The 12,588-nt window shown below is 32.9% G+C and overlaps 1 protein-coding gene across 11 annotated transcripts in view; it reads left to right on the plus strand.

The window, feature by feature from the left end:
* The window catches only part of Ih (hyperpolarization activated cyclic nucleotide gated potassium channel Ih), a 109,611-nt gene that overhangs the window by 84,810 nt on the left and 12,213 nt on the right, over nt 1-12,588 (plus strand). For 4 of the 11 annotated variants that reach the window (XM_070298282.1, XM_070298283.1, XM_070298285.1 and 1 more), the window contains exons 5-7: nt 3,257-3,420; nt 4,541-4,677; nt 5,088-5,231. In XM_070298282.1, coding sequence (XP_070154383.1) covers nt 3,257-3,420; nt 4,541-4,677; nt 5,088-5,231 — 445 coding nt within the window. Of the gene's footprint in view, nt 1-3,256; nt 3,421-4,540; nt 4,678-5,087; nt 5,232-8,624; nt 8,700-12,588 lie in introns of all 11 variants that reach the window. The other 7 variants (XM_070298277.1, XM_070298279.1, XM_070298281.1 and 4 more) reach the window with 3 other exon arrangements.

Consider the following 12,588-nt stretch of genomic DNA (forward strand, 5'->3'; position numbering starts at 1 on the left):
GTGTATGTAATTCATTGATTAATATGCAACTTTTACGTATGTAAAGATTAATGCAATATTGAGAAGTTCTGGTCACGAAACTTGGATTACATTTATCCCGCAATGCTAAGTAAAGGATGACATTAAACTCTGAAATATCGTCTACGCGCGTTTATAAGCATTATCTAATAAATTAATTAGAGCTAATGTCGTCTTGAGCCCGGTATCCTAATGCGGTTTACCGGCTCAAGCTCGAGTTAAAATGTAATATAGCTGCGGCTTTTATCCGCCGCATATTCGCGGCGTAATCTAATTCAATTACAGCATGTACGTATCATGGCTCGGACTCAAATTAACCGAATTTTTTTTTTTTCGATCGCTTCGCTTTACGTCGACGATTGCGTGAAAAATAAATCCGGACGCGTTGCCGGTGATTCGTACTTGATGCGAATAAAATGTTTCCGTCATTACACATGGTTGCTGATCGAAAAATCATGTACAATATTTCAGTATCGTGCACGCGAAATTAAACAAAATTGTTGCGGTAAAGAATGTATTCGAATATACCGCCATTCCGACATGGAATGTGCTCGAGCAGTCCAACAGGATGCATTCGCGTGCAGCATCCGATCCCGGACACGCAAAAGCTCGAGCTACGTGCACGTTGTTTCGCGATCTGTACGAGATAGAGAGAAATGGAAAGAGGATTATTTATTATGATAGAGGAAGAACATATTATTTATTTTACTGTGTAAACTTTCTTTAAATATGTAACAACAAAAAAATAATTCCGTTTTTTTTTTCGCAAAAATATATTGCAAGCTATAATGTGTGTAGCAACGATATTTAACATATAAAAATAAAAACGATATATAAAACCGAAAGAGAGATAAACATGAAAAAAATATTTAAAGAAAAAGCAGAAATAAAAATATAGTTGATTTATAAAACAATTTGTCGAGCACAATCTATTGAAGTATGAGGTTAAGATAATAATAAATTTAGAAGCAAACATTTTTTCGTAGAAATAAAGTTTATTTTTGAACCATGAGATTAAATATCAAATTGTCTACCTACAGGAAAGGGGAGAAGATTAGTAGGATGTTGAAAGGTTCAGGTATACATATACTGTGAGATACGGGCGCATTTATTATCATATATTTATATAATACAGCAACGTTATTACTTCGAGTAGTGTTATCAATATTTCCAGTTCAAATTAAAATTGAACTTATTAAAATCGAGCTTTCAGAAATAGACTACGGCGAAAATCTTCGCTCTTTAGATTCCGTAAGTACATTATTTTCTTCGTTATAACACTTAATATCTTTTCGTAAGAAAATTAATAAAGCTAAAGAAAATGCATGATGTATTATTATGTTCATCCCGCGTACACATGGGTTTATTATGATAAGATGGCAATTTGCTAGAAGGAAAGGAAGGAAGTAATTAAATTGTTGATAATTTGAAGAATAACAGTTTATATCATAATGCATCATCATGTTGAGGTACATATTGTTTTAGGAATTTATGTGTCATAAAGTTAATATCGTGCATCATATAAGGATTCTCCGGATAAATCTTTTACACATTTAAGAATTAATCGACATACAATACACGTCTCTTTATATTATTGTATTGTTAAATAAAAAATAAAATAAAAAATGATGATATAGCAAAGAAAATAATGTATTAAGTAGATTTTCGTATGTATGATTTCATTATCGTCATATTGCGTAATTTTGCATTATCCACTGCTATTCTATTATATAGACCGTAGAAAAGTTGAAATGTTTCTACATCGAAATGAACTGCCAGTGCGTAACTTTGCCATGTGCATATCTGATTGAAAATTCCAAAGTTACGAAATTAACGCTACTGCAGTTGTCCGTTAACAATCAGAATTTACGGCATCGCAGTCCGCAAAGTTGCTGATGTCCATCGAAAATGTCCGCTGCGTTCCTATTCTCATCGCTCATTCGACAACAGTATTGATAGCGGAAAATAATCTCATTTTGTCCCAAATTAGTTTCAATCTCGTTTATAAAAGCGTATTTAATTATAGATTAGTATCCGCATTTAATTCAATCTCTGATTTGTATTTCATTTTTGCGATATCATATTTCAAGACTCGAGCATTATTTAATATATTCGTACTTTTTTCATTTTTATTTTTATCGCGTTTATATCGCACTATACATACGACTGTAAATTTTCGTCAAATATCGATTATTAGAATCAAATGTCAGAATATAATTTTCAAATCGTCGATCATCTGTAGAAAGCGATAATTTGAGTATTCGATAGAAACATTACTAGAAATATTCCCTTTAACAGCATAAAACATGGAAAAGTTTCTTTTGCATTTCCACCTAATCTACCCGAAAGAAATCGCCTCGTGTTTTCAATTGCGCCATGAATCTCCCGTTACCTCCTCCGCAGAATAGTAAAAAATTACCCTCATTTTTATTCACCAGCGCTACTTTGTAGACTAATGATTCCGTAACAGGTTAGGCGGATCAAAAACGTCGAAATAAACTTGTGTACTTTGATGAGCGTAATAAAATGTAAATTCGTACAATTCGTTTGCAATTGGCATCAGTGCTTACAGAATTAACTCTCTTTTTTCTTTGTAGATTGTAGCTATTATTAATATCGTTTATTTTCTCTAATTGAACAATATATATATACATCTTTTTATCAACTTTTATATCAAATTTGATTATATGAAAAAAGTTGCGTATTTTGCGAAGAATATATTAATGTAAAAAATATACTATTTAGGGTCGAAGATATTCTCTTTCTCTACAAAATTTTACTTATATCACAAAAAATATATCAAGATAAAAATTATGAGACTATTCCCCTCCTAAGAATTATTTATAAGAATCATCTATCTATTGCATAAAGAATATAGATTAAAAGAATATCTTTGCGATATTTTAACTTTAGAGATTTACTGTAAAGACGAAAGTTGGATAAGATTCTGAAAGTTATTTTAACCGAGATTGCAAAGTCAATCCCTATAATCCCAATTGGCTCAAGACATTTCAAAATGAGAGTATAAAGTAACTAACGCGTATGAGTTAAAATGAGCAAAGTAAAATGAGAAGAAATTCTGAATTGCTATCACGTTCTCCCTTAAATTTGTATGAATCAGACTTCGTTTATTAATTAGCACAGTATCCATTGTGAAATAAAATGTAAAATATTTATTTATAATTTATATATAATAGATTTATTCTAACATATACTTTCCTTTTTTTTTTTTTTTCAGATTCTACTGGGACCTCTGCATGCTCCTCTTATTGGTAGCTAATCTGATAATTCTGCCAGTCGCCATTAGTTTTTTCAATGACGACCTAAGCACTAGATGGATAGCCTTCAACTGCCTTTCCGATACGATATTCCTTATAGACATCGTCGTCAACTTCAGGACGGGTGAGTCGAATCATTCGATCAATTAATTTACTATGAAATTTTTGTATTTTGTTTTTCTTTTATAATAATTCTCGGCAATTTAATCAGAATTTGCGATAGGACTATTAAATTCGTTTTAAACATACGCTGTTTAGAAGTTTGAACTAATCTTTCAAACCAATAGGATTTGCATAAAGTACAGTTGCGTCGTAACAAAGACTTTGTATCTCTAATTAGTAATATTAGTAATTTTTAAATTCTATAATATTCAACATTTTTCTTCGTATTATCTCCACACGATAAATTTAGCATAAATTCGTATGTAAAAGGAATTAACATTTAGAACATTCACGCACGCATTCTCGCTACGAAAAATGTTTTTATTGCGCACACGCATTATCTTATATTAATATTTAAAATATTTAAAATCGATTATCCTGGTAAAAATGATCGTACTTTTTTTCTTACTACATATTACTTGATATGCATAACTGCGTTCAGATTGTTCACATTTTCGCCATTCCAAATTTTTCTCTATCCAAGATTTTGAAGATTTACTATACTTTTAACTTTTACTCTCCTGCGATTCATCCTTACTACAATATATCTCGACGTAAAAGGCACCGGCGAAAAAATCTCAGATAAAAACAGACACGTAGGATGGGTGATCTGCTTAGGGCCTCGTCGGCCCCGACATGCACAATGACGGTATTGTTGTGCAAGGTAGAACACACTCAGCTCCTTGACATTTCATCATTACCTCGGGATTAATTTGGAACGTGTTTGAGGCGGTTCCGCAAACGTGAAATTGGGTCACGAGCCGCGGCCGATAAAAATCATTGTGTTATATTGCGTTGTGTCGATTCGACATGATAAAAAATTTCTGTGTCGTTTTTTAAGTTCCAGCGCATGTTTTATAACACAATACGTAATAATTATTTCTTTCTTTGTGTATACTAACAGAGATTCGTCGTTCGCGTCTCCAACTCCAGTTATTAAATTACACATTGCATATGCATAATGAGTGCATCAATAAAGACAATAGTATTAGAGTTTTTCCGATTTAGCGATTGAAGTTTTGCGAATCTCGGAAAATCATCGACGATGAAAAATACATGAAGTAATAATTATTCCGTTGCAGGTATAATGCAGCAGGATAATGCGGAACAAGTGATACTGGATCCGAAGTTAATCGCGAAACACTACCTCAGGACTTGGTTCTTTCTCGACCTCATCTCCTCCATACCACTAGATTACATTTTCCTTATATTTAATCAAGTAAGTATATCCTGTGTATCGTATAGCTCATTAACGCAACTTTATGTTAAAAGCCATTGTTATAAGTTATAAATTATTATCTCATTTTATCCAGAAAAAAAAAATTATTAAAGCATAATTTTCTCCAATTTGTCCAACCATAAGATATTGTAAGAAATATTGTAAAAAGTATTAATTGTAAGATAGTAATCGCGTTTAATTTTGTAAATTTGACAAAATCAAGCAAGTAAAATAATATAATGGAAAATATTATAAAAATGTGACAGTAGAAGAATATACGTGATAAAATATTTAAGACTTTTATTTATTCAGTATAATATTTCTCCAGTATCGTGAATATCTTGTATATATTTAGTTACTTGAATTGAAAGAGAAAAGGTAAGTGAAATATCGTAAAACAAATTCGCAAGTTTCAGGACTTCAGCGAGTCCTTCCAGATCCTGCATGCTGGACGTGCTCTCAGGATTCTCAGACTTGCAAAACTACTGTCACTCGTTAGGTTACTACGTTTATCAAGACTGGTGCGGTATGTCTCGCAATGGGAAGAGGTCTATGTGAGTGTTTTGCTATTTATTATACAGCATTTTGTCCTCATTTTGTATATCATATACGATACGTGTAGCTCGTGTAATTTACGTGTATAAAAAAAGAGAAGCGTTCGGTGACCTTTAATGATTCAGGAAGCTGACAAACGATCTTCCTCCTACGAAACTGTTACTTTTCCTGCCGACAATGAGATCTAACGAGAGTTAATTAATGTCGATTGTCAGTTTTTTGGATCAGTCAATTGCAGAAATCGCCTTTCGCATTTACGCGAGATATTAAATAATTACGTCTATGCCTGATACATGGTCGCTGTAGAAAATTGGAGGAGATAAAAAGAGGGAACAACAGTCGGTCTTTTATACTTTATCTTGACATGAAGATTCTATACTTAATCACAGGTGACTTGTCGAATGACAAGCAAAGTTCTCACGTCAGTGGTGGATTCTGTCCGCAGGCAATCTCTCTTATAAAGTTTTCTTCCGAATTGACGCACATTAGCAAAAATATTTTCTCCATATACAAGGGATCTCCGTTTGTCGTCGTAAGAATTTCATCGAGTTCACTATCAAATATATATACACCATATGTATAAATAGTATTTTCTAGGTATATGCGCAGTGAGAAAATAGGATACGCTTCTTGACGAAATAACTTTTTCAGCAGCTTTGTCATAAAAGTCCACCACTGCGGAGAATCTTTTCGAATTGGGCTCTCAGATTATTAGATTATGTTTCGTTTTCCGTTGCCGAACATATAATGAATGATCCCCACGGCTCTACTCTAGTATATCCCATGATACCTCGAAACTTCCACTTTACATGAAAGTCTCCAATCCCTCCATCCGTCTTTCCCTTCCACGATAATAATAATTGTAAATTAGAGTCAGTCGTTTTCTCTCTCTCTCCCTCTCTCTCTCTCTCTCTTGCTCGATCATATCGCACCGAGAGGAGCATAAACAGATATATATAAATATATAATAGCCATAATAATAAACAATACATATAAATAAATAGTCCGCGAATATAAGCAGAGAGATAGCGTGACAAAATAGTAATAGAAGGAAAAAAGTACGCGTGCACGCGATTGCGTGTTCCGCGGAATCATCGCTAGTACACCGTAAAAGGCGATGGAAAATCTCGTGACACCCACCCACACACACACACACACATACGACATTTTATTATATTTTTTATTGTCGTTTCAATAATTGTTGCTATTCGCTACTCATATTTTACTCGTTTACCTTTTTGCTCTCATTTTCTAATGCACATGTCGATTTTGCGCACGTAATATAATGGTACTGTGATCTGTCGACGGGTAAGTAATTGTTCTTCCAAGCAAATGTACATATCTCACTCGATAATCGATGCGACGCGTAAACTCTTACTGTCCGCCTTGTCAAAAGTCATTTTAAAACAGATAAAGAGAGGAACAGAAAATTAATATGGAAAAGAAAAATATCCAAAGATTAGATTGATTTCTATTATAAATTCCTTTAAAAAAAAATTCGCGCTTCTTTCTCATAAGCTTCGAATATATCTTGTTTCTTCAAATAGACGTTTATTCAATCAAAGATCACAATGTAGTTATTGCATTTATAGAATAGAAAAAAAAACACTTATACGTTTATTAATATACATAATTAATAAATTTATACGTCCTTACATTAATAAAAAGATGAGCTAAAAAACGAGATAAAATCTACGACTTTATGTGCACGATGTACATATATCTTGCCAGGTCAATTATACAGCGAATGAACTGCAAGTTCATTAATGGTTTTGCGTGAGTAATTGGATTGAGAAATTATTTTGCTATCTTTCGGTGCTTCAGCACGTCGGCGATTGTGTTTACGTGAAATAACGTTTTGTGTTACATTATTTGTGCTCGTGCTGTTAGCGTAAAACCGTGCAGCGAAGACCAACGAATCAATCAGGCTTTACGTCCAATCAAAAGAGCAGTCTGTCATTCGCTGAAAATCTTGTTACGCTTGCCTTGAAACGTACTATTGCCTCCCTCTGCTTTTTCCTCTCTGTTCTATTCCGTTGTATAAACCAGATACTTATGCTTTAAAAAAAAAAATGTATGCAATGAGGGAAAGCTGCGTTCTAAGTGCAATAGATTCGCGATTTAAAGCGCGGATATCGTTCGAACGAATTACTGTTCATCGAATAAAAGTAAAGAAAATACGCGAAATGGATAACAATGCTGTTAAACGAACAGTATTGATAATCGTTGTCCCATATTCCCTTTCCTTGTCGAATTCACGAGCTAAATGATTTCCCCATTAAAATATAGGGATAAAATTACTTTTTTAATGAACAACATTAAATCAATCTTCATCTTTTATCTCTTCAATTTCAAACTTCGATAAAAAAATATTTAACGAGCCAATAATTTCGAAAATGTGACGATGAGAATAGTCATATGCGATTTACGCCACTTTCATATAGATATTTCAAAGATAAATGAAAATATGAACTCATTTAGATTGAAACTAATCAAATGATTATATCATTAGTTATCATTGCCCTTGTCGCACTAGATTTTCAGGACGCAAAAAATATATTTCGACAAATTATTTCATATTATTCATATATCATTATTATTATATTAAATCCCACAAAATTTATTATTATTTCTTTAATTAAAATGAATAGATCATAATATTACTATTATGTATAATATTTGTATTAAAATTTAATTTTAATTTATGTTATTAAGTAAGTCATTGCATTTTTTATAAATTTTGCCACAAAATATAAATTTGTCTCATAAAAATATTATAAACGCTAAAATTAATTTCCTAGAAGATACAATATATCGTTTATAGAAAGCATAGCAGTTTTTCATTTCAAATTCTCAAATGTTTTATCAGACAATTTGTGCGCGAATATTGAATCATAACGGGGCGATTTTCTTTCATAACACGCACATTACTACGTTTGTATCTTTATATCTTGATCATTCTCTTTGATAAATTTAATACGAGCAGTTATAACGCGAGCCGTTAATGTGAAAATCGCTTTACGCAGGTGGACATAAAAATCGTTAATAAATACAAAGAAAATCACAGGTGGCGCGTGATTATTACATCGTTCTATATTCGTAACATCATAATTTTATCATCTCATGGAGAATCTATTCTCTTAATCTCTTTCTTTGTAATCAAGTGTCGTAAAACAATGACGAACTCTACCCTATCTTTTCTAATATATGCTACATGTTTTTTCATACTATGAATACACATACAATGCGAACTCACCGAACGCACACATACACACACATACGAGAGAATCTTGTATTTTACTTCCTCAACACATAGATGTAAAGAAAACAATATTTACAAGAAATCGACTACTAGGCGTACTGCGAGAACACGTTTCCGAATGGGTTTGCAGATCCCCCTTTATCAACAGCCGGAGAGACACTACGAGCGTCGGGCGACACCGCCCCAACCAGACCGAACCAGCAAGGTGTGCCTGCCTAGTAACTCTGAAACCAAGGCCAATTGCCCTTTCTTGATTCAAGCGTTCGTTAACACAAAGCCTCAATGTGGTTTCTACGTATACCTATATACGCTAGATCATTATTATTACTCATTGCTATTGTTTCTTTCGTTGTTATTACTCATTGATTACAATTATTCTGATTATCATTGTCATATTCGTTTTGTGGTCGTATTCTCGTTGAGTTTTCTAGAGAACGTGCATAGTCTTGTCGTGTAATTTACAGTCTTCGGTACGAGGAATTTTTTACACATATAACACGCCCGACATACTTAGATCCAGTTTATGAGTTGTAGCAGAGCCGATCAAGAGCTTTAACGTTGTCGAGGAATATTCGTAGAATAGTATAAATCGATCAAAAAATAAAAAATAAAAAATAAAAAAAAAGAGAGACTGTGCCTATCTTTTGATTAAATTTTATAGAACTAATACTACAGATTTACAGGATAATTAATTTTCCTTATTTCCTTATCATTGTCTCGTGTAACTTCCTCGAAATTTAAATTCTTGAAATTTATATAAATAAAACAAAGAATTTTCACTTTAAATGATAATCAAAATTTCTCGTAAGATAAGAATTTATAAAAATTATAAAAATTGTTGAATTAACGATCTCAATTAAAATTATGCGAAAATTTATAATATCGTTCTATTTCTCTCTCATAAGAGATAAACATAGCTCTTTTCCGAATGATATATAACAAATTTTATCGCGTAGAATATTTTAACAAGCTCTTGATCAGTCTTGATCCCTTAGTCCCGTAGTCCTGGCGATGCGACGTGTGACATGGATCACAGATTAGAAGATGCGATATTAGCTGAGAAGAATCCAGTATGTATTGATCGATGGAGAATGATGATGCTTGCAATATTATTCTATAGTGACAATGTTTTTCTATTACGTAACTATATATAGTTGAAGTCCATGTTTCACCGAATAGCTGATTCCTCGCCAAAGTTTTTGAAAACGATTTTTTTGATATGAAATGCTCTTGTTTTTGTCGGGTTTTGTTGGAAAGTTCCGTTCTGTGCTAGGTACTAACATGAGTTTCGTTACGAATAGTCGTTGTGAATTAATTGGTCGTGTCGAATACTAATGAATCGCGGGCTTCGATCGCGTAATCGCAGGAACGGCCGCCGATGCTCGCGTCCATCGCTGTTCACGGCGATCGTACACTCTATTTTTCTCGAATTTCTCGTCTCTCGATTATCACCGACCCCATAAGCCGCATAACTTTATTGGCCTGATACGATATAGGTGCGCATGTATATTAACGTATGAGTCAATAGCAGTTATCGACGTTCTTTCAGTGACGGACTGCATAATTTAGATACGTGTGCATGTAACTGTACTGATAGTATTAAAAATATATATATATATAACGGACGCACCATTTCTTGACAATGGTAGCGCATAAGGTTGCGGTGATGATTAAGAAACGAGAATTCGTTTGTCGCAAGTCTTATCATTATTGAAGAATTTATCCAGTTGATATGCGATTATAAAAATTAAAATGCGAAATGCCTAAAAAGAATCTTGTACGATATAAATAATTCTACAATGGAAATGATAATACGAGTATACGTGGAAAAATTTCTACGAGGTATTCGACGCGAACCGCTCTACAGACGAGAAAGTTGATTGGTCTAACCGTAGGTCTGCCTGTGAGTGTATAGGTGTACATTATAATCCTATTTGTCCAAAAATTCTTGGCAATGTGCCCGTGTTCGGTGTGTGCTCCCAGTTTTATTTATTCTCCTGACATTTTACTCTTCTCCCCGTTCCTTTTCTATGGTAAACTACTAACAAACCTTACCGATTATTTTCTCCCCGATTATTTTCCGTTTCATCCGATTGCTTGTTATTTCGTGTTGTTTAGATATGCCTAATTTTAACCGAGAAGGAAGCGACTCCGATATTTCATTTATTCTATTTTATTTATTTTATTTTAATATTTTACTTCCATCAAGACCGAGAGTACGATTATGCAGAGTACACCGTTAATACTTTCCTCTGCCCACGTATGTATTCGTAATATTATATCATGTTTAATTTGTTTCTTCTCTCCAGGAGCACGTTTATATTATAATACTATCGGGGTTTTTTCCAGCGTGTTTTTTTTTTACGCTATAGATCTGATTGTTAAATCCATTCTAGCCCCTATGACAGGAGCGAGGAAAGTACGCGACAACACGCGGTCATTCAACGATCTCGCTATTCGATACATGTATATATACATATATATATATATATATATATATATATATATATATATATATGTGTGTGTGTGTGTAGCGGATATTTCGTTTCCTCTGTTTCGCGTGCATCTTTCGCGTCTCGGTCGTCTTGAGAATCGATGCTCCTCCGCGATCGCAAGGCGAATCGTCAATGATGCAGTTTTGTCTTGATTCTATTGTATAACGAGAGGAAAATTTTCGACGAGAGAGATTTTGTCTTTTTCATGCGTGTTGGTTTCTAGAAAGCGGAGCGTAACATTTTCCAGAATATATATGTGTGTGTATATATATATATATATGTATACATATAGGTATGTGTATATATACTTATATATGTCAACGTATATATTGTCATTTGTACGTGTAGTCTTTCGTCTTTCGCGAAAAGAGACCGAAAATACGCAGAGGACAGTTGATTAATCGCAGACCCGATCTCGAAAGAAATGATCCTCATTTTCTACTTCTTCTTTTTGTAGTAATTCTGTAGTATTTTTCATTCAACAGAACTTATCACGCAAAATTAAGGAGATTTGGATAAATGTATCAATTTGAAGAATTGTAATGTTATGACTTTCCTGAAACTGTCATTCGTCTTAAATCTTAAATTAATATTAAAATTTTAAGTATAAAAAAAGCGCGCAGAGATAAAAATATAAATTAATGTCTTAATATTATGTTCTATATCATCTTGAGTTAGGATAATTTAAATTTACAAGTTTTCGATTTTTAATTTTTACTTATGTTTCAATTAAAAACTTCTAACACATAGTATAATAAAAAAATAAAATAAAATAAAATAAATAGATACTTCATAACGTAAAAAATTAGAATGATGAAAAGCATAAGAAAGATTAAAAAGAGAGATGCGAAAGAAAACAGACATAAAATAGACATAAAAGGATGAACTGGAAGATTTAAAATTATAATTATATTATGTTAAATTTATAATAAATTTATCGTAACTGTAAATTTTCTACTTTATATAATATATACAATTGTATTGTATTAATTCAATTTTCTTTGAATCGATGATTTTACATGTTATAAAAATGTGATTTAAATAATGAATTTATCGGCAAATATTTTGAGCAAAAAATTTTTTCATACTTGTGCATATATCTCCGATTTTATACAACAAATCAGTAATAGGGTCAAATATTCCGTTGCTACACTCGTTCTTCAATTGATTAATTAATTAATTAATTAAAAATGGCAAAAACGATGCGGTATTTTCCTTGTATTCAATAAAAAGCTTTCCGCCCGCACACTCAGAGTTTCCTTTTACATCGTAATTAAATCAGATAACAAACACGAGTGCCTTTGTAAGCACACATATTAGAGTTAACAACCGCATAGTAGCAAACCGTCGCGATAATAGTCGGGGTTGGTCGCATTCACCATATAAATTAAAACGTACCCACGTGTGTGCGCACATTAAGAGACAATAAATCATAACTGTCACGCAGAAGCGCGCGATTATCGCGCGATTACGTCTGCGTGATTTTCGCAGCGCGTAAATCGCGCGTTTCTTGGCGCGAATTCTGGCCAGAGATATATGCATGTAGAGATGCGACAGAGCAAACATCGATTGCAAGATCGATTACATATACTATACATA

The sequence above is a fragment of the Polyergus mexicanus genome, unplaced genomic scaffold (genome assembly GCF_030449975.1).
Source record: "Polyergus mexicanus isolate NDT 795.1 unplaced genomic scaffold, iyPolMexi1.0 SCAF_7, whole genome shotgun sequence".
In the NCBI taxonomy this organism is placed as follows: Eukaryota; Metazoa; Arthropoda; class Insecta; order Hymenoptera; family Formicidae; genus Polyergus; species Polyergus mexicanus.